At 37.0% G+C, this 23306-nt stretch overlaps 1 protein-coding gene and 1 long non-coding RNA gene across 2 annotated transcripts in view; one reads left to right on the top strand and one right to left on the bottom strand.

Moving 5' to 3' along the window:
- Nucleotides 1-729: 729 nt before the first annotated feature.
- On the bottom strand, nt 730-21967 carry castor2 (cytosolic arginine sensor for mTORC1 subunit 2). The gene is made up of 9 exons (XM_042499042.2): nt 21646-21967; nt 12702-12772; nt 10612-10805; nt 7687-7819; nt 7013-7136; nt 6275-6385; nt 4531-4613; nt 3957-4051; nt 730-3219 (listed from the first exon to the last, which is right to left on the bottom strand). Exons 1-9 carry the CDS (start codon nt 21756-21758, stop codon nt 3157-3159), a joined length of 987 nt encoding a protein of 328 aa, XP_042354976.1. The 5' UTR covers nt 21759-21967; the 3' UTR covers nt 730-3156.
- The window catches only part of LOC148187217 (uncharacterized), a 190454-nt gene continuing 182680 nt past the window's right edge, over nt 15533-23306 (top strand). The window contains exon 1 of the long non-coding RNA XR_015779009.1: nt 15533-15970. This is a non-coding gene — a long non-coding RNA (uncharacterized LOC148187217). The remainder of the gene's footprint in view (nt 15971-23306) is intronic.

Raw genomic sequence — 23306 nt, 5'->3', positions numbered from 1 at the left:
GGGCTGTTTGGAAGTTTGAACCAGATAATGCAACAAAAACAAATATCTTTGGTCACCTTAATTACTCGGATTCATCATCAAGAGAGCATTTATTTAATTTTAAGAACTGAACATTTGTAGTTTCTTTTTCAGTAGGTATATATATATATATATATACACACACACACACACACACACACACACACACATTGTCATATATATATATATATATATATATATATATATATATATATATATATTGTAGATCGATATTTCCCATGAAGAAACACCAGCTGTATTTTTCAGATGCTTATTTTCAAGCATGTGGCTGTCAGAGCTCAGAGAGCTTTTTAAAGTGTCTTTTCGCTCGGAGAAAACAAGCTGCTGTTGAACTGATGAAGTACTGATGTAACAGACATTGTCAGAGAAAATCTCGGCAACATACTGCTGCTGTTTGTACTCGGTGGTTTATTATAAGCACCCGATGACATCCTTCACTCAGAGTTTGTGCAGCGCTTGTTTTTCAGGTTGTGTCCCTGCTACATCTACTATTCTGTTCCCTTATTGTGCATTCAGTGCTCCTCATTAGTGAAGATATTAATACACGGTTCATGTTGTTGCATTTTATTATCTCAAAGATGAGTTTGTGTGTATTTATAGTGTTATTTTCCTGTTTTTTATATGTCAAAATACTCCAAAATTGGACAGACAAATCTGATTTATAGTGATTCTTGAGGCTCTGACGACCACTTTGTGCAGAGATGTCACGAGTTTATTGATTAAAGTACACATTGGGAGCAAATAACAGTGAGAGGACAATCCCTGTTGTTAACTAAAGACAGTAAAAATGACACATTGGTGAAAACTGAACACGCAACAAGCTCCAAAAAAAAAAAAAGCTTGTTTATTTTTTTTTTCACACAAGAAGCTCCAAATGAAAAGCTTTCAACTTTTGTCTTTGAAATGGAATCAGAAGAAATGTCACCTTCTTCCTGTTTTAACACTGATAAATACAGGGTTTCTACTAATCACATCTGATCAGAAGAGAGGTTGTTGTTAGGTGCAAGGTGGCGTGAAAACAAAAGAAAAGAAAGAAAAACATTATCACCAAATGTTTAAGACCAACAGAAATCTCCCCGTCTGGACAGGATCTCTACAGTAAATAGCCCTCCCCCGTTTTCACATCAGTACAGCAGGCCTGTGGGGGTGGGACCTGCGTTAAAGTGCAGACTGGGGCCGGGGAGGGGCAGCTTCAACACCGTGATGGACACCAGGGCTCCTTCCCTGTGTGAACCATAGCTTATGTTTATGTCATTATTTTTATATTACATTGTCAAAGTGGCTCAGTAATTTATTACTACTGTAGATGCAAACATTTTCATCATTGCATTTTTTTAGCAGGACTTATTGCGGCTTCACACTGTGAGCAACGTGACCGTCAAGTCATCGAAACTGACCAGAAAATGCAACCATTTCATATTTACAGTAAAGCTTGTTGGAGGAGTGTTTAGAGTATGTAACTCTCCATAACACTACAAAAAGTTGATTTGACTTGTCTGTTCAGATTTAACAAAAGAGACATATGCATTAATTATACCCCTTTTCCACCAAAATTAGTTTTTTAAACATGGGAAAACCCACTAAATAGGCTATAGACTATTTTCTTATTGCCAGTAGACAAGAGCTGTGTACACGGCTCTGCAGCAGAACAGTATGTTTTCTGTGAATGTGTGTATGTGTTTTTTGTTTATTTTTACTGGTGTGTCACATTCGACATCAAAAACAGGCCAGAAAACAGGTTAGCAAACAGTAGAAAGCAGCATGGAGGTCAGTGAAAATGTGGTGGTTACTTCTTTTTTTTTTGTATCTCTTGCTTAGTTTGTGCACTAATGTAAATGGAAGCCTATTATATTTTCAAATATGATGATGTTTTTAATATGGTGTCTAGATATGATGCTAAATTCTGAAATTTATCCTAGACGACATTTTGTATTGGACATGAATTGTTACTAAATGTCTGCTTTTTATTTAAAAAATATTAACTTTTTTAAATTGTTGTAATAGTAGTTGTTTTGCTGTGTAATGAAAAAATGTCGCTGTATCTATGACTGGCAACAGGTGTTATCACAATGACAAAGTTAACATGCTAATGTGCAGCAGTTTATGTTTACTGTGTTCACTTTAGTGGTATACTAAATTATTACTAAACACAAAGCTGAGCTGAGACTGATCAGAATCTCATTAGTTTCTAAAGTATTTTTTTTTAATAACCAAAGTAATGGACAAGTTCAAATTTTGGCCTGACTCTGAAGCGCAACTCTGAAACCATTAATTTACACTACATAAATTGTCCTGCCAGCCAAATAATCTATTAATATAAATGTTGCATAAGTACATAAAATCTGCCCCTTTCAAACGACCATCGACCAGGTTGCTCACAGTGTGACTGCATGTAACTTTTTAAAACACAAAAACGATCATTTCCTCATCGAGATCATGGATTCACTTCATGTTCCACCAAATCAAGCATCTGAATTTAACAACGGACTGTCAGATCATTGCTCTAAATGAAAGATGTTCAACAGCTACTCGAAGCAAAACAAAAAACAAAACCTTATTACTCAACCAAGTGCTGCGTCACACCGCCAGCTGTCTCAAAGAATTGTCTCCTACAATTGCACACAAGTATAGTATTTTGACAAAGGCATCAGTTTAGGCATTCAAACATCTTGGCACTGAGAAATGACCTGTGGAAATGAATGGAGAGCTTATAATATATATTTCGTTTTTGAGAGTACATTCGTCATCCTTCCGCAAGAGGAATTATGTAACTAATACAGTATGGTGCTCGTGGGGGTCAGGGAGTGGGAAGAAGCAGCTTTAGAGAGGAAAAGAAACATATTCAGTCTGGTAAACTAAAGCAACAACTACCAGAGCAGGCAGTGGAGGGCCTCGAGTGTCGGGGGAAGGAAGGGGGCAAAGAAAATGATCGAGTAACACAGGCATCCCTAACACACCGTCACACTCCCCCCCTCCCCGGTACGCCACCCACGCTTCGTGGTTAGATCCCTTCCTTTCAGAGCCGATCCACAGTAGTTCGCTAAAATAAGCTCTTGGCACTTTTTGGACATGATAAACGTTTGAACGAAATGACTTTGAAAACGGTCATCGGTTTCTTCACTGTGCCGTGCTCTTGGTCCGCAGAGCTCCGATCACACTTTGGATGTTTTCTTCGGGAACCTGGAAGATACGAATGAGGTTTTCTGACAATCTGACAGCAGCGTATGACTCTAGGCCTCTAGAGTGAAAGTAGGCAAAGGCAGCGAAGACTTTTTTTCAGTTACTTGCAGGTTGGTGAAAACATAGACAACAATTTTATCTTGTTTTTGTCTCATTTCGAATCTTTGGTCTGAAATCGGCTCAACAAGCAAACTTGCAATCGATTATCTGATGGGACGTTGTGGAAACTTAAATATGCATTGGCTTGTTGTTAGAAAAATATGGGGCACCACTGTAACTTTTATAACTTGATTACTTCATGATTTACCTCAATAGTTTTTCTAAATCGGTGCAGTAGAGAATCAGAAGTACGTCTCTGCTGCCTTTGCATACTTCCACTCTCGTAAAGCTCAGCGTGAAATCGAATATCTCCAATTAAGTGATTATTCATTTTGTCTGCAAAACACTTGACGTGACGTCCTTTAAATGTCCTGTTTGATCCGTCCAACAGTCCAAAATCCCAAAACATTAAATCTATCGTAACATAACAACAAAATCAGCTAATTCTAATATTTAAGAGTCTGAAACGTTCAAATATATGGTGTTTTGGCTTGAAAAATGATTCACATTTGGGATCAAAATAAGTATTTCCTGTTAATCAGCTATCAGATGAAATAACCTTCTCTTGTAGGTCTACAGCACATACACAACGTTTTGACTACAAAGCTTTGTGGTACATAGTGAGGTTCCCGTCTTACCAGGGCGTGGTCAAACTTGAAGGTACTAATGTAGTAAGCTGGAATGTCAGCCGTTGCCAAGGGTTCTGATATTTGAGCCACGATGCCGCACTCATCTGCAGAAAAAAAAATCACACTGTGCATCATCATTTAAATGCGTGTTGAAGAAGCACAGCAGCGGTTCCCAATCTGAGCTCCACTTTATTAACACCACTCGTCTGATTTTCAGTGTTATTTAACACTATTAACTGAAAAACAGGGCGTTGTCATCATCTTTCTTGTGTTGGCTGCTTGTTTGGATCACGAAGACAGGCAGCACCAACAACACCAGGCGAACAGATTTCTCGACAGATGTTTTAAGATCATCTCTGATCCTGACAGCTGAAGAAATTGTTTTAATTTGTTGTTGACTGCTGCTGAGAGATGCAGTCATTGTAGGGTGTGAAATTCTCTGAAAAACAGGCGGTTTGAGAGGCTGCGCTTATATATAATTTGAGCACATCTTTGTGAGCGTTCACTGTAATACTGGTACTAATAATTTAACTATCATATTGGGTAGACACGCCAAACTGGCCTTTTAGCAAATAAAACTCACCAAATCCTAAAGGTTGTCCCCCGATGCGAACCATTTTCCAAAGCTCACCAGAAGCACTGGTGAAGAGGACGTTGTTTGGAAACCTTGAGGAAAACAAAGTGCAAAAAACATTCAGATGAGAGTTCAATATAAATGTTAAATTTGAATGTAATAGTATGTAGCGTAAATATCATAGTTTGGTTTATGGGGCAGAATATATCTTGAGCTTGTTCAACAAGTTGTGATGTTAACACAGTGAATGGATAACCATGGCATTTTATTGATTAATACACAGACGGGGTGTTATTATATAACCTACTAGAATCACCTTCAGCCACGAAAATGCAATCAGTTTGTTCTTGAGTCCAAGTGGACGTTTGTGCCACATTTGCATCATAATTGCATGTATTGACAGTAATCAAACAACTGCTTGGCCAATTTAGACATCATTGTGGTGGTTTTGGGGGTTATTGAGAACACTGAATCCATTTCTGGTAGTTTCCAAATTCAGAATGGATTATTTAAACCAGAAGTCTACATATTTAAACTGCAGTTAGGCTTATTTTTTATTAATTTAAATTCAACTAAGATGTTTAAGAGGTGCTGGATTTACTGAATTAGACAGTTAACTTTACTCTATCTGCTTTATGTTTTGAAATAACTTCAAATAAGTTTTAAACTGTACCATGTTTATAAAGACATGAATAGAATAATTGTATTTTTTAGACCATTACTGTCAAACTGACAATGCATTTGTGTAAATGCTGCAAACTATGCAAATTGCCCAGCATATGCAAGTTAGCATCCCAACTTTTCTTGATGTTGGGGACCCATATTTTACCTTCGGACTCTAAAACTTTGGGGTACTCAACATTTCGGGGTTCACAATAGGGGCTCTGTAGACTGGCAAAAAGACTATACTTAACAGAGCAGATCTATTTGCTTCCGTAAATGAAAGAATAATTTAGGTTGGACTTTAATTCTAAACTTTTAACATGTTAAATTATCTATTTTACATGCATTTCTGAGCGCCTCACTTTCCTTTAAAGCATTTCTTTGTTTTGCTCTAGTTAACAATTGTCAGACACCTGGCACAGTGAGCGGATCCTGTGTGCAGCTGCAGCAGGAGAAGCTAACTATTAACCATTCAGGTGGACATCAGCAGGTGAGCTATGTTACCGCTGTTCAGCTGGCCGTACTGAATGAGAGAGCCATTGTAAAGTGGCGTAAAATGGGTGACCTATTCCTTTAAGGCAGCACATTAGGTCTTACATAAACGTGGGGACGAGGCTGACCTACATGCTGCAGGAGCAAAATATAAACTTTAAGAAACATAATAAAAGTTGGGTCCAATTATTATTTTACCTCCGCATGGCTTAAAGACATTGCCGACCCATATAAAGGACATCTCATTTATGAATGGACGATCTATGATCAGACGTAATAGAGGAGCCACCACATGGGATCTGCAGCTGCTCAGGTTTCTTTATGGCCTTTCTGCTTAATTAGAGAGTATTCTGTGAGAACGAGGGGGACGCAGCGGAGAATAAATGAGTCAGACTGAAACCCACTGTGACTTAAGTACATTGTATATGCTCAACTGCTCTGCTATTGCTTAGCAACAAACTAATCGCCCCCTCAAACAACAATCATAAATTCCTTCCCCCTGCGAAGACATAACGTCCCAGTGTGACTGACTAAAAGAAAACAACATCTTGGGCTTAATTTCGCAGCAGGAATAAAAATAATTGTTTGTTTTTTCCACCTTTGAGTTGTCTGTTCGTCCATGACCAGTGAGATGTAGCCCTCGATCAGGGAGAAGGAGAAGAAGCGGATGTGGTTGGAGTCCTCGCCAGATGCTCCGGCCTCCTTCGGCCTGGACACAGAGGGACACATCACTTAACGTGGTCGAACCGGTGACGCAGAAATCACATTCAGGTGATCTCACACCTTTAATGACCTCACACTTACAGTCATGTCCAGTTAGCTTTCACACATTTTCATTTGTGTGACTTTAAAACCAGCTGAGGCGTCGACAGGTAATGATGGAAATGTCTTTTATCCTGTTGTAACACTGAAAATGATCAGTTTGTGTGTAAGGTTTATGTATTTTGCATCATGGCAGGGAGAATTAATTTGTGTGTGATGGAGTTACAAAATCAGCGGGTTCTGTTTTGTTAACATGTTTAAGAATATGCAAATGTGACTGATTAATGTGATTAACAAATATTGGTAATTGTGATAAATGGAGCTCTGTTGAAAGCTTTAAGTAAAGTCAGAGAGAAACATTTATTCTGAATGCTCCAAATGGCATTTTGTGAATCCTGCCAACTAATCATTCTTTGTTTACACACTTTATTTATCTAAGGGAATCAGTTTCCTAAATTTTACTAAGAAGCCACAACTGTTCAGTTAAGCCGGATTTACCAGATTTACTTGCATTGCCAACTCTTAAAAAGCGATAGTTAATTTCACTTGTCACAAAATCTTTTTGCTTTCTTACCCTCCGGAGTAAAACATGACGTCCATGAGCAGGGTGGCTACAGAGGGCAGTGTGTCCGGGTCCAGGCTGGTCACACAGAACATGTTGCTGGGACTAGATAAGGGGTGAATGATGGGACGGGGCACTGGGGAAAAAAAAAACAAAAAACAACAGTTTGATTATTTTTAATATTTATTTTTAATGATTAATTATTGAAGAGGGATCAGAGACAGAATATAGCCAAGAAGCAATTTAATAAAACATCTATATGGCAACAATGACCCTTAAATCTCATCACATTTTTGGAAACGTCTATGTCCAAGATAAAGAATGACCATTTAGGCTAAACCTCTAAACAAATATGTACAAGAAGTCTTAAAGTTGAGATAGTTTTGTCAAACTGCTTCCAGGGAAACATCATTCTCATATTGATATTTGTAAAATACGTTTAGTAAAATCTCTCAGCATGCATTATGATGTTTAAAAGACATAAACAAACTGCAGATATGTGTCGAGCAAAATGAGTCCAACAAACCTTTAACAACATTGTTTAATATGCATTTTTAATATGTTTTTTATCTGTGCAGCCTGTTTGTGTTGCTGTTAACTGCGGCCACTTTCTGCATGTCATCATTCTTAAACAGCTCGCTTCTGTAGAAAAATATTCATATTAATGTTTGTTTTTTTACTCTTACCAAGTTTAGGCTTTACGAAGCCATTGGTGACTCCCAGATCGTGAACAGCAACAGTCTCTCCGTTGACCACCCGAAGCAAAGTGAATTCGGAAGACAGCGTGTGCATGACCATCGGCAGGTCTCGCTCTCGAACCTGGGGACAAAAAAAAAAGAATGAGGTGAGCTAAAGAAGCGACTCACGTCTAAGGTAGATAACACACTGAAAAATCCTCATACTACTTCAGAAGATCCAAACTATCCCTTTAGGGTTAATCTTTGCGGGACAATAAACATCGATTGCTAAATTAATGGAAATTAAGTCATTAGTTTTTCAGACATCTTGTCTTAGAGAAAGACGTTGGTCAATGGAAAAGTTTGAAATATAATTTTATGTAGGGCATGTAGATACATTAATAGATTTTCAGTGATTTTTTTCCATCAAAAAACATAAAACATCAAAATTGTGTTTGCATGGCTTTGTATGCCATCAAATAACAGGAAAAAAATCCACTTTTTTGGCTGGGGTGGATCTTAGTTTTATTTTATTTTTATTTTATTGATGTTTTTAACATGGACATTTGAACAAAATAGTTTTAACACATAATCAAAAGACAGAAACAAACAAACACAACAAAGGAAGTGTCTTCACAGTAAAAATTACAGTTAATCTACCAATTCATTACAGCAGGTGCCGGTATCACATTAGTCAGACATTCCCGACATTAGTAGCAAACATTTATATTAGTTTAAGAGTTACTGTAAATTGCTTCGGCACAATATATACTATAAAGATGTTTTTCATTTGCTGTCATGAAAACCAGTTTCTAAACTAGAGGAAATAATGGAGCTGTATATTTTAATAGAACAATAAGCTCTTTTTTTGATACAAAGATGAACTTTGGTGAAAGAAAGAGTGCTTGCTTTCTTTACTGTGGGTGACAGCTATTACATCAGTTGAATTTTGTGTGTGTGTGTGTGTGTGAGAGAGAATCTGGTGTGTAGCTGGTTACCTCAGTCGGGATACTCATAGCTCGGTCTAAATGAGTGTATTGAACATTTGGGTCGGGTTTTACTGCTTTATTGCAACACAAAAGATCCTAACAGTGAAAGAAACACACACACACACACACACACACACACACACACACACACACACACACACACACACACACGCACACACACACACACACACACACACACACACACAGCCTAAGCTGGTCTGTCTTTTGGTCTGCTCAGAGATCCAGTAATGCAATCCGACACAGCGTGAGACAAGGACAGAGAGAGATGATGTTTGTTGGGTGTGGGCGACAGGGTGAACACAGCATGGTTTCTTTTTTTTTGCCTCTTTTGATCTGATATACCAATAATTAGGATTGTGGGCAGGAGCAGCCAGTATGGAGACAGGAAACAGGCCCGAGTATGATACCTGGAATTCCAGCAAGAGGCTGAGCCGCTGATCCACATTATGTAACAGATTTTCAACATCGACGCAGGTTTTTTTTTCTTTCATTTTCATAAACATGCCAGAGCTGTTCAGCAGACCTTGTTTTTCCACTAAAGAAGGCAATAAAAAAACATTCCCTGTGGCCAGAAAGGCTTTGGTATGAGAGAGGATTTCTTCCTAAATCAAAAGGAAGTGGGCCTATGAGAGGTACAACATATCCTAGGTTATTGCTTTTTCATGTCGTGCACTGGGGATGCAGACAATTGTGTTGCCAGTGGTTGCATAATAGACAAATAATGCATCTCTTGAAGCATCAAATCCTCATCAATAATGATCTTTTAAACATGTATGATCAGCTTAAGTATTGCATCTAAAGGCAAGTGGAAGTTCAGATCAAATGCATCCAAGTTTTTTTTGTTGTCAACTTTTTAATTTTTTAACATTGAGAACAAATAACAAACACATAAATACACAACAATAGCCCCCCAGCCCTGCCGGCACCCCAATAACGTTATAATAGGCCTTAGAGAATCTACTGAAGAAGAAAATAAAGAAATTATAAGAGAAAAAAAGAAATGCATCCAAGTTTATACTGTTAATGTTAAGGTTGTAATGTCTGAGCTATTTGTTATTTAACTTTTTTTTCGGAATAACTGATCATTTGTCTCTTGTTAAGTACCAAATACATGTCAAAAAATTAGTGTATGAGTATTGTAACATCAAAATCCCAGTCTTTTGTGGACTTTATCTGCCACGATTCTTTCATTTGTCTATTTTGTATGTTTCTATTTATATTGAAGCTGCTACATCTGACAGTTGCCGCCAAACTAAATTTTGTTGTGAAGTAATATACAATGACAACAAAAGATCTATGACAACGTTTCTGTTGACAGAATCCCATCAGTTGTTGACACAAGGCATTTTATTGTGAAACATTTGCAGGACCGTGTTGTTGACAATGCAGGAGCTTGCACGACTATAAAAATCAGCAGAATATGTTCTTATGAATGTGGAAATACAGTACTCATAGCAGCAGGCAGCTCTGCAAATGCATCTCAGCAAAAACGCTGCCAGCGTGAACACCCTGAATGTAAAACACGCTGCAGTTCGGCGAGGTTGCCGTCATGTGTTGCTCATGCATGCAGTGTATTCCAATCCAGGCGAAACCTCTCGTTTACAGGGACTTTAAATTAAATCTGGGCTAAAAATCTGTCACCAAATAACTGAAGGGTAGAATTTGTCACTATTGAAAAGAGTTTCTGCTATTTTTGTTTGATAGTAATTTAGGCTGTTATTTTTTTCTGCTAAGCCTTTGAGCAATTTAAATTCTATAATTGCTGCTCTATATAACAGTTTTCATTGTTAGTGGCAGGGTCTGCAGTTCCTGTGTAGGAATACCTTCACATGCACAAAGGATTCATAGGAAATACCTCGATTTACCAGTGTTACTGTTAAAATAGTACAACAGAAGTATCTTGAATGTTATTATGCACACTCACCAGAATAAAGTCCGTCTGATACGTCGACAGCATGAAAACAGAGATGTTGTGGTCGGCCAGCGGCGCAATAACCGATTTTGCGATTTTGGTGACTCCGATGGGTTGCGAGTTGGAGGCGTTGCCACCCCCTGACACCACATTGAGGGCCAACCATGTGGCGTCAGCAACACTGATGTGCTCCGACTGGGGCAACTCTGGGAAAGGAAATAGTCAAAAATGGTCAAAAAAAACCCCCAAAAAACAGAGAAGAGATTTAAACTGATTTAAGGCTCAATAAAAGTGGCTATGAGGCTTCACACCAGAACCCACAGTGTCAAAAGACTTATTTCTCTTTATAATATATATATAACAGTAATATTCAATACAGTAATATATAATCACTGTTATAATATAACAGTGATTTAACCTGCAGCAACTTCATGAAACTCTTAAAAACTTTTTATAGCTCTTTTCTGATAAACACAAGTGATAATATTTAGTAGTAAGTAGTAATATTTTTTTAACTCCAGTTTGGAATAAATAGAAAAGAAACTGGGAAGTTTGGGTGAGCAAAGAGCATGACTAATGATTGTTCCTAATTTTTTATGTGTTCAGGTTCCTGTTTTTCCATCTTTTATAAACATACTTTTTTGTTTTTTATACTGAGTGCTGTTTTATAATCTGAAGTTATACAATATTATTCTCAGACTCCACCCTCCACTCTTCTGTCAGTCACAGGCTGTGTAGCTGCTTTTCTGCCATCTTCCTGAATTCCTGTCTAGACAGTGGTACCGTTCCCTGTTTGGATTTTACATTTTGAAGTCATTTAAAAGAGCTCATTCAGAAAGAGTCAAGGAAATTTGAGATTTGAGTTAAACCTGCTCTTCATCTATATTATTAAGATAATGAGGCAAAAGCAGCACACTGTTCCTCTTACAAAGCATGAGCAATCAAACACACAATCTCTCAGTGCAACATGGTCAGAAATACTTTGTCTGGTATGACCAGTAGCTCATGGTGGCTAATTTTAGCTTATCTTAGACATTACTGAGTCCGTTTGCTGACTCGATGACTCTTCTTGTCTTCTTGAGCTTCTTTTGTCATGTTTGAAATTATGATCATAATACTGATTAAAGCTGTAACGATCTGAAGATTCATCAATGACTTTCTTGAAAGAAAATGTAGTGTTTGTCATTTTCCTCCTCCAAAATCCCCAAATATTAGGATTGAGGATTGACTGCTTTTTTAAAAATTAAATCATATATAAATAATATTTTTGGACTGTCGTAAAAAATAAGCAATTTAAGGACATTGTTCTCCTATTATTTTGATGTTTCACTAACAAAACTATTGGTAGATTAATCATTCATTAAAATAATAATTATTTATAATAGAGTATTTATAATACTGCCTTTTAAATTGATTGTTGTCTCTTCCCCATGTTTTTGAAAGATATCAAACCAATTTGCTCAGTTTTAAAGGGGTTAAAAAATATCCTTTAATATGCAATAGATTAAGCAGGTTATTCAATAATATAAATATTATGACAAACATTTAATGTATGTGTGCTACAATAAGTTACCGTCAGCGGACTCAACTGTGTACTAACTCTCATACATCATTAGCGCTCAGGCTGAATCATCTCTTATTAAAATCCATAAAATACATACTCTGTCGACATAAAAGGTCAGCATCTTGCCAGTGTTCTCTAGAGGCTTTAAAAATGTTAAAAATCACAACTAAATCATCGCCTGGCTTTAGTTTCACAGTTAAGCTCAACAGAGAACAGGCACCTACACACTCGGAGACAGTCACCAGTCGAAAATACCTGCGCCAGTTATGCAACAAATAGCCTGTAGTCTCCAGGGTAACCAAGGAGGGTCACCCAGGGAAAGGGTGTGTAATGACATGAATTCACTCAATCAGCCAACCACAAAACACGGCGACTGGCAGCTTGGCCTCACATCCATAATGACAAAGTGTGCTCAAACACTGGCAGCCGAAGCTACGCGGTGCCGGTGAAAATCAGAGATTACACAATGTGATCTTTTCCTGCTGCCCGATCTATGGTTGCCACAGCGACTTTAAAGATCCACAAAGAAGAGGCCCACCTTTAAAGCCTTCCTCGTCGACGATTATGGTGTAGTCCTCCGGAGTCTCTGTCAAACTGAAAAACTTGCATCTGAATGGGAGAGGTGGAAAAAGAAAAGACGGATCAGACAATGGATATAGTGCGTGAAAAAATTTAAGAGGAAAAAGAAGCTGGATTAAGCTTCACTACATCAAGTCTGTCGAACGATTACCGTCTCCTTTAGCTCTGCTGCTCCCTGAAGCATTCATAACACACACATCAAACAGTCTGGAGAATTAAGGAGACAGTTTCATATGAAAGTATGCATTAGTGACATGTGCAGGGAGCTACACACGACTGCAGCTGTGCCTGTAAATGTCTTCTTTATCACTTTATATTGAATATGAGGCTCATAACTGAGCTATCAGTGCAGCACAGGGCTGCATATAAAACTCCCCAATACCAACTGCTGTGAGAGGAATCTCAATGATGGAGAGATGTTTTTGAATTCGCAAACGTAAGGCTAAAAACATGACCTAACAACTATAAAATAATATTTTTAGCCATGTAGCTGCATGACTTTGAGGACGGCGGTGTTGTTCTGTCAGGCAGTCTTTAGCTTTGGTCCAGACTGAAATATCTCAACATATGTTTGATGGATTTCTGTGAAATTTGGTACTGATGCTTGTGTTGCCCAGAGGATGAATAATAATGACTTTGGTGATGCCCTCACGTTTTATCTGGATACACCATCAGATCAAAGAATAAGAGGCTGATCAATATTGTTTTTCAGGGCCGATACCGATACTGATACCAATTATTAGCACTTAATGAGACCAATAACCGATATTTGGAACCAATATATATTTACAATAAAAATGAAAATATTTCTGTCGAAATTTAGAATTTGGATATATAACAAACTCCAACACTAAAATTTGTTTAAATTCCATTTAGCAAATGTTTTTATTAAAACTGAAACTTCCAATATCATATACAGCAAGTTCCCAGCAACTTGTTTTCATAAAGTTCAGTGAAAATTTAAAGAATAAAATTAATTAGTAAAGATAGCCCTCTGAGGTTTTACAAAGTAAAAGTTCCTCCCGTGCTAACATTTTCTTTGCATGTATTGCAGACTGCACTCCCTGGTGTTGGTTGGGTGTAATACGCACATTTTTTCATTAATTAATTTTATTAGCGATCATTAAAGATACAGATAATTTGCAAAATGCCAAAGAGCCAAAGATCGGCCCCGATATTCAGCCAGGCAGATAATCTGTTGACCCCTCCTGCAAACATCTAATGTCTTGTCTGATTTGTAATTTTGTTTACTTTATCAGTTTTTTGTCATTTAAATCAAAATGTTGCTTTTTTTTATTTATTTGCCAACACATGCAAAAACTTCTGCACTCCTGTATGTGTCATCTTATTAAATGTCAATTTGTCAAAATCACCTTTCTCTGGAATATTTTTTTATTATGTTTCTGTCTAAAATCAATATTCAATGCACCAAAAGAAAAAAAGGTTCTGAGATAATGGAGGATATTGTTAAAATCAGCTCGTAATCATCCAGCAGACTTTTTCTTAACCATAAAATGAAAGTGGCACACTGGAAAAACACCATGCACAACACTTCTGTGATAATCACATCTTTACAGGCCAGCTACTGAAAGCTCACACGTCATATTTGGCTGAAAGGTGTGAAAAACAACAGGGGAATAACAGAAAAAACTCAACAATGCTTTCTGTGGGAACGCCAACATTTCCTCTTGGAATAAAATGAGCAGTCGAGTGTCACTTATTTGACTTGCAGTGTGTTTTTGCAGAGCCAGGACATTAGGATGATGAACACTGGAGTGTTTGTCTTGTGACTGAGTTGATAACACTCCTTTAATCATGATCATGACAATATGAACACTATTTAATGACTCGCTTTATTCTGTCATGACAGCTTTCCATGTAAATCAACAAGTGAAACAAAAAATCACTGCAGAGATCGAGCACATGGCCAAGTCTGCATAGTTAGCCTGCACATTCTGTGTGCATATAAGGAACTTCACAGGGAGTCTTTAAATTAGTTTAAACTGCAAAGCACTGCAAACCACCTGCTGCAGAGAAAAAGCACAACTAATGTGTTTGCAAAAACTAAAACACAAAATGTACTGCACCAGTTCATCTATTATTTTGTAAGTTGTTGATGTAAGTTAATGTGTTGAATATCTCTCAAGTGTTGTCATAATTAGGACATATCAATAATTTTTTTTTTAAATAAAGTCATTTTAAATTGATTTTTGTGTACTTTTACTTTTGTATGATTACTTACTTAAAAAAATAAAATGTAAGTAAATAATACTACATTTATTATTATTAAAGTTAAATAATGAAAATATAAATAAAGAAGAACTGCAATTTCAAAAAAGTTATTTTTCTTTTACTGATGCTTTTTTTTTTGTGCGTTTAATATTATTACTTACTTAAATAAAATAAAACATAAATAATATTAAATGTATCATTATTAAAATGTAAAGATAAAAACATAATTAATAAAAAAACTATGATTTCAAAAAAAGTTATTTTGCGTCTACTTATTTATTTCTTTATTTTTACGTCTAAGCTATTGTGCTTTGCTAAATTTTCAGGTGAATTATCTGCAGTCTTTTGAGTCTACCTGTATGTATCACTGGCATGCAAAAGGCACATTTCCACTTCATGGCTCTACTCTACTCTACTGTACTCTACTCGCTTTGGTATCGGGTACTTTTCTGGGGGACATTTTCCATTAGAAGATAGTACCGCCTCAGTGTAGCTGGTCGTTATAGCGACGCCGTGCGACACTCTCGCGATGTCAGTGTCGCGGCGACACACGTCACATTCATGACGTGTATGGCAGCGCGCGGTAAATAACAGGGTCACTGCCAAAAAGATTTTACTAATACCACTGTAAGCAGTTAACAAATGTAATGGATGGAAAACCAAAAAAGGCGAGTAGAAAAGAGTAGAGCCGGCACCATGTAGTGAAACGCCACAAAGGTGACCCAAATCAAACGCACCCACGTTTTTGCGTGCCCAGGTGCATGCCGGATGTAGCCACCGCGCCAATGCTAACAGGCTCGCGGTACATCCTCCTCTACATTTAACGTTTCTCGGTAACTTTCGGACTTTCTGCTCGACCTAATTTAAAAACTTTGAGGACCGCAGTGGGACAGAGAGGCTCAGTGGACTGGTTATACTGGGAAACAGAGAAGCTGGACCCAGGACACACTTTGGAAGACTTTCGCGGGGCTAAAGACTGACAGAGCCTGCAGACAGGTGAGTACAACAAACTGTGTTTCAGGAGGAGGGCGGCGCCACAGCGGTGTGTACGTTTTTGCTGTAATTTGTGTGTTTGTGAGTGCAGCTGCTGTGGAGTTACAGTTTGTGTTTTCTGCTTTGGTGAGGTTTTCTTCTGCTGTTGATAGAAGAGGCGGGATGTTGAATTTCTGCTGCTGAGTCATGCTTTTGCACCCGCCATCGTGTCCGGTTGTGTATTGTCGGTTATTTTTGTTTAATTGCAGGAGTTTTGCCTCCTTCGTGGTTGTGTAGTTGATAGTTTTCTGCACAGGTTGCAGAGGCTATGGTTGGTTTAGTCAGAAGGCCTCTGGTGTAATGAGTCTATGTTGTGCTTATGCACTTCGTTATGTTGCCATATTTGATAGGTATATCATATAACCTCAGCGTTAAATTGTGAAATTATTTGCTCAATTTTTGATGTTTTACAGATGGTTGATATACTAAAAAGCATTTTTGGGTGCAGTGAATTAGGGCTGCACAATATGAAAAAAAACCAACGCATTTTCGTGGGTATTGAGTCGCAGTTTTAATGGGCATGTTTTTGGTTTTTTTTACTGAAAAAAATATTTTAAAAAAGATAAAGACCTTTTTTCTGGGGTCTGTACCAAACGAGCATTTTTCCTAATTACTGGAATATGATTTGCAGGCTGGAGCATCTCACTAGCATTACAATGCTTCATTTTTAATGGTATGTTGTGACACATCTTACCTTTTATCAAAAAAAAGCAGCAACTGCGATTTGGATAGTGCACTTAACCCTACTGCAATTTTGGATATATTTGGTGCAGCACTCGGTAAAACTGAGATTTCTAATAATGTCAAAAAATGTGATAAGTCACATCCAAATATGACATCCAATACCAGATATGAAAAAGCATTCTTCTACGCTGCATACTACCAATAGGTTAAGTCCATATTCACATATACTGGACACAAATAGGCTGTGCACGTGACAAACATATTATGCAGTAAATGTGGATACAGTCCAGAACCAGTTCTTTGAATAAAAATCAACTGTAACTGGACCTCACATGCACGTCAAACTATTTTTCAAACTATCTTTGGCATTCTCGTTGCTTCTCATCAAAGTATTCACAATTGATATCAGAGTTCTGTGATGATAAGCCTGTAACAGTAGAGTGAGACTGTTTGCTCATGTAACGTGCAGCCAGTGACAAACAAGTTGGCTGAAAGGCAAAACCACACTTATCATGTGTTCACTTCCTCACTGACATCGACACAGTGAGTTCTGCCTCTCCTGCTCCAGACTCTAAAAAATGTGGTTGCAACGAATGTCAATTAAACGCCCAATATGTTTGAGGCTTCTGCAGCGGCCCAGGCTCGAGTCCGACCTGTGGCCCTTTGCTGCGTGTCATTCTCCCCTCTCTCTCCCACCAGTCCTGTCTCTCTCTAACTGGCCTATGAATAACGGGAAAATACCTTAAAAAACAGAATAAAAAAGAGAACCTGATAGAAACTGTTCAGATTAATGCATCAACAGATTATTGCAAATAAGCCAGTGGCAGCTGTCAGCCAATACGTAACAAAAAACTGCAGTACAGAAATGCTTAAGATATGTTTGGGGTATTATTATTATCAGTACTTTTTAAATTATTAGTATTTAGTACCGGCAGATAATATGCACAACACACATGCCAGCATGATGACATGACAATATACTCTCCCAAAATAGAAAAAATGTTGGATAATTTAAAAAAATGCAATGTAAATAACGTGAAAAACATAACATTTATTGGATTCAGTGATTCAAATAATTAAGTTGATAGTACTGGTTCACTTAGAAACTGAAATACACACATGGTAGCTTGAGCATAGAGTTTAATTCTGTCCCACTTTTCACTGAAGCAAATTTCTCCTATTTCATGTTGTTTGTTGCCGCTTTGCGATGATTTTTAGCAGTTGTTTTTTCCATAAGAAATTAACTTCTTACAATATTTCTCATGAGACTTAGTTTCAGATTTGAATGAATTAATTTGATAATAACCAAATCTAATGGACCTTATGTGATGCCTGTGATGTGTTTATGCAGCCTTAAAAAATGGACAATGTCTGATAAAATGGTTGTTGGAATTTTCTGACTATCAATAATAGGATCAGTCTTGAAAATCTAGTTCGGGTCACGCTGTACATTATTATGTTAATAAATGTGTCATGTAGTGTCATAAAGTTATGTCAGTACTTTTTAAAGTGATGGTGTGCAGTTTTTTATGTTGTATGCAGTCCAGTGTGCCTGAAATAAATAAAGACCTAAAGAATTAATCTTTAGGGAAAAAGAGCAGAGGCGCTCTTTTACACAATAAATGCCCTGAGTAATTTTTGAGCATGGCTATTGTTAAGGCCAGAATTCACTGTATGAATTGATTGTGGGACAAAGATTGTTGGACTCTATGTTAAGACATGAACGGCTTTGGACATTTGGACACAGCTGTATGACTGAGTTGGCTGTTTGAGGGTTAAAACACAGAGAACAGACCATACAGCAGTTTATTCATCAGGTTTGGGTTTGATTACCTTGTATGATGGACTTTGGCTGATGTGAGGCATTCATGTTTGTTTGGTTTTTGGGCACTTCCGTATTATTGAACAACAAGGTGATTTATCAGAGCTTTCAGAGAGGTTTCCAAGGCTTAAGTACGACTTAGATGTTGGTATTAACACTATTCACACGCCTGAAACTGAAAAATATGGCGACTAAGATATCACATGCATGAACCATCTCTGCAGACCTATTTTCTGTGGGAGACCCTGCAAGTGTGAATAAAAAATACCATATTAAAGAGCTATTGTGCTTATGTTTGTTTACCCCAAACCTGGGAGGGGAGGGCAATGAGCAACTTAAACTAGAAAAGGCCCAAAAATTTGGAAAAAAATTACAAAAAGTTACAAGAAAAATAAGACTCAACCCCACCACCACCAAAAAAGTAGAGCAAAGTAAAAATTAAAGTAAAAAAAAATAAATTTTTTTGTCTTCGTTCTGCAACATTATTTTAAATATATTTTTTGAGAATATCTCATATTCCCCCTCACCTAATTTTCAGATCATTTCCTGGCCCCCTTTGACTATTTTTTTGGTTTGTGGGACATTTTTTGTCAAGTTGCTTATGTTTTTCCTGGTTTATTTATTTATTTTAAAAGAAACCAGACCAATTTTCTCATGATTCAGAGGTCTAAATAACTAGGAAAGGCGTTTGAATGCAGCACAAGTAAACTGATATTGATCTAGGCATTAAAGGGTTAAGCTAATGTAACAACATGTAGCTCTGCAGCTTCTCTAAATGGACTTGTGCAATAGTTGTGGCAGCTGTGGCTTTTTTTTCCACCAGCAAAACAAATTGGTTCACACTTCAAAAGGTGGTGGGCAAAGCTGGGAAATCACAGAGAGCTTATGTGTTGATTAAACAGCTATTTTCTATACAGGAAATGCTGCAAACTACTTTCAAAAGCAACTGGATGGTTTAGTTTGATTGGAATAAAAAAAGGACTCTGACTTTATATGCAAATCCTGATGTGTGTATAATCAAAGGGCCAGCATATCCAATCAGGAGGAGCTGACAGTGATGAGATTATGTTTTTGAGTTTAGAAATTTAACAGTTAATTGATTAATTACTTAGTTGGGATTTTGATAGTCAATTAGTTTTCTTTTTTAAGCAAAACCACAAAACATTCTCTAACTCCAGATTGTCCAATGTGTGGATTTGCTGCCGTTCACTTGTTTCTAAACATCGTTACCTAATTATATTTAGGTTTTTGGACTTTTGGTTGGACAAAAAAGACATTTGAAGACTTGGAATAAATTTGTGATGTACATTTTCCTCTGTTTTTGGATACTTGATGTTGACAGATCAATTGATAATGAAAATATTGGTTAGTGGTGTCAAAAATAACTATTTATACTAGAGGAGTGAGAAAATATCGATACACTTGAAAAAAAGAATCGTGCAAGCACCTTTATTTTATTCTATTTTTACTACAAAAAAAATTCTGCTATGATGATTGAGGTTACCGGGACTGTGATAATATAATTACAAATAACGAAGCCACTGATGGCATAAAAAAAAAACCAAAAACAAACCTCCGGACATTTACCCCAGAGCAGTGTTTGTTCGTGTGCAACCAAAAGTCATTTGAGTTGTTTAATAACATAGTTTGCTAGTAGCATGCTAAATTTTTCTTATGATGATACATGACGTTGGTAACAACCGTACTCATTTTCAACCAAACCATGATTTCTTTTCCTAAATGTAACTGCTGACTGTAGCTGCCTAAACGTAAGGCAGTAAACCTAAAAATGAAGTGTTAAACCTATAAGTTTATTTTGAAAAAGACAGTATGCATGTAACCAGCAGAAACTGCAATTCCAGTGAACACGGAGGTGTATTTTGAAAAGATGTAATGAATTTAACAGCCGTAAATTGACACGCTGTCCCTAAACATCCAAAACTGACTCATGGTACTTGGTGCGTCATATTTTAACATGTAGATCCACTGACAAAGTGAAAGTATTTTACGAGTTGGGATGAGATTCTGTTTGTCATATTCTTGCCAATACATGTCCCTAATTGATGCATGCTAATTCTGAATATTTGAAACAGTTTCAATAGTCATTTACTGCAGTATTGTTACACCACTACTAGCTGCACTGTCTCGCTCTTTCTTATTCTTACTGAAGTCATTCTGGTCTTCTCTTTGTATAACCCAGAAAAGAAAAGTTATCATTACTACCTTGTTTTATTTATCTTTTAAAGGTAACATTTTATGTCCATAATGTCATTTTTTCCACGTGGTAGCACACATCAATATTTTTCAATGTACTGTGTTGAAGTTAAAAAATTCCAGTATCAATGCAACACTAGTTGCAGGCCTGTTACATTAAAATCCACTGAGTAATTAAAGTTACATCAGGTAATAAGTAATCTGCACGGACTGTGTTTGATCAGAAACTTCTACGAACAGAGGGAGCTGTGATTAGTTTAGCTCACTGCCACAGTGCTGACCAAATTTGCCTTTTGTACAGTAAGGGACGCCAGTGTGTCTGTAAAGTGAACTAATTTGCAAAGGCTATCATTAATATTAATATATGGTGGTAATAAAAGCTGCACAACAGAGTTTATGACAAGTGTGCAGGCCTGTTTTCATGTCACTGCAAGGGCTATTTCATCAAAGTTTCCTCAGGCCACTTCACAGGACAGGAAATACAGTAAATGCCCTCTGCTGCTTGGTGAAGTTTGGTTGAAAACATGTTATAAATGCCCGGAGAGAAGGAAAAACAGCCTGCACACACACATGCACACACAGACACACACACACCCCCGCTGGCGTCGACCCAGCTACAGATGGCACAAAGCTACAAAATGACACTACAGAACAAGGATAGGCCTGGAAACTGGTGGCAGAGACCAAACACACAAAATAACACGTAAAACTGCGTTGTGGAGCATTAACACAACTACAGGGCACACATTAACACCGCTGCCTTTTCACACGAGCATACAAGTGCACGCAGCCGCCGGCATTAGTTTGCTATAATGTTAACAACAGCTACAGTAAACACGTACAGCACCGTGGAGCATGTCAAAAACACAAATCACACTGTAATCTTCACGTTAGCTGTCGCGCTGAAGAAGTTACGTACCTTGTTTTGGAGGCCAAGAAAGCGAGTTTTATTAATCCGTGAGTGCAAATCTGGATCCCCTCTTTTTCTATACTCGCCACTTTCAAGCTGTGCTCTAAAATATGAAGCTCCATCTTTTACGTCTTCTCATTTGAAGGAGCGACTAAAATGTTAAAAAAAACCCCTAAAATACTTTCAAATAAGATGCATAAATAAATAAATACACACACACGGCAGGCTACAGGCGTATTAAATAGAGAAAGAAAGAGCGAGGCAGGGTGGAATAAAGAAAGCAAAGAGGTAAAAAACGGACCTGCTGTCAAAACCTGCAACGGGACCGAGCACACTTCCGGTCACAGCTTTTCAGAATAAAAGACTATAACACAAGCTAAGAGCACTGAAGGAAAGAGCTGTAGTTAAACCAATAGTATAATATTTTGGGTTTAATTGTTTCCTGGTAGAGAGTTAGACACCACTGTAATTTCTGTAAGCTAAATGTTAGGGATGCACAATATTGGATTTTTTGGCCAATATATAATAACTAGGGCAGGGCAATAAATAAAGATATTATATTGTGTTAAGATATTAGACAATACATCATTTGAAATAGTGGATATTGTTTTATTGTGATATGGAATCAATGGTGTGCCCCCCCCTCCTGATTTTAAAGGTTGTATTACAGTAAAGTGATGTACATTTCTGTACTTATTAATCAGTTCTACTTGTTTTTATACTTACCTTTACCCACTTAGTCATTATACTTCGTAACTAATGGTTATTGATCAAAAATGGAATTGTGTCAATATTTTTTCAAAGTACCAATTGCCATTCCTACAATATTGTCACATCAAAAAGGGAATTTGGTAAAATAAAAAATTGTAATGTTCGATTTAGTCTCCCAGTTCTAGCATTAATTAATTTCTTTTGAGGAGATTTAAAAATATCGAGATATATAGTGTATCAAGATATAACCTGAAAATATTGCCATATCATTTTCAGCTCACATTGCCCAGCCCTAGAACAACTCATCTGTCCAATAACCAATACCAGTATTGATAGATTCACTTTTTTTCTTCCACCTAATTTGAGTGATCATCAAGTCTTTTCTGTGGTAAAATCAACGTTATATTATGCATACTCTTATCGTGATGGCCCACCAGCAATGGAGACATAAATATAATGCTTTGCAGTAGGGATTGACAGATTATCGGCCTGGCTGATTATTGGGGCAGATATTTGGCATTTTGCTGATTATCTGTTTCGGCATTTTATTTTAATGAACAAAGAAAGTATCAGCATGGAAGAAACCATTACTTTTTAAATCCTAAGGGAGGTATTATTGTTTGTTCATTTTTTTATTAACATTTTCAGTTGACTTTATATGTGTTGGAGTTTTTTATATTCCAAATTCTAAATACTGACAGAAAGATTTAGATTTTTGTTGTAAATGCATATCGGTTCCAAATATTGGTTATCAGTCTCATTAACTACTAATAAACGATATCAGTATCAGCTCTTAAGAAAACTTTAAAAATCAGTCAACCACTATTTTTCAGTGTATATAATTTTCATTCACTGGGTAAAAAAGAAAAGTACTTCAACCTAGGGTTGATGTTTTGTACATATTCACTTTGTCAATAATAATAATATTTTTACATTATTTGTGATATCGACAAAAATCA

This window comes from Plectropomus leopardus, chromosome 15, assembly GCF_026936395.1.
Source record: "Plectropomus leopardus strain MGB_pleo_1.0 chromosome 15, ASM2693639v1, whole genome shotgun sequence".
NCBI lineage: Eukaryota > Metazoa > Chordata > Actinopteri > Perciformes > Serranidae > Plectropomus > Plectropomus leopardus.
Note: the sequence above shows the minus strand (reverse complement) of the source record. Positions and strands in the feature narration are given on the sequence as shown.

Bases quoted from the DNA above. Each gene is read 5' to 3' on its own strand.
- castor2 (XM_042499042.2), bottom strand. From the start codon at position 21,758: ATGGAGCTTCATATTTTAGAGCACAGCTTGAAAGTGGCGAGTATAGAA. The intron at 7,820-10,611 runs GTGAGTGTGCAT...TTTTGTCCCCAG, and splicing joins ATCAGACGGACTTTATTCTG to GTTCGAGAGCGAGACCTGCC. The intron at 4,052-4,530 runs GTGAGTTTTATT...TTTTTTCTGCAG, and splicing joins GGGACAACCTTTAGGATTTG to ATGAGTGCGGCATCGTGGCT.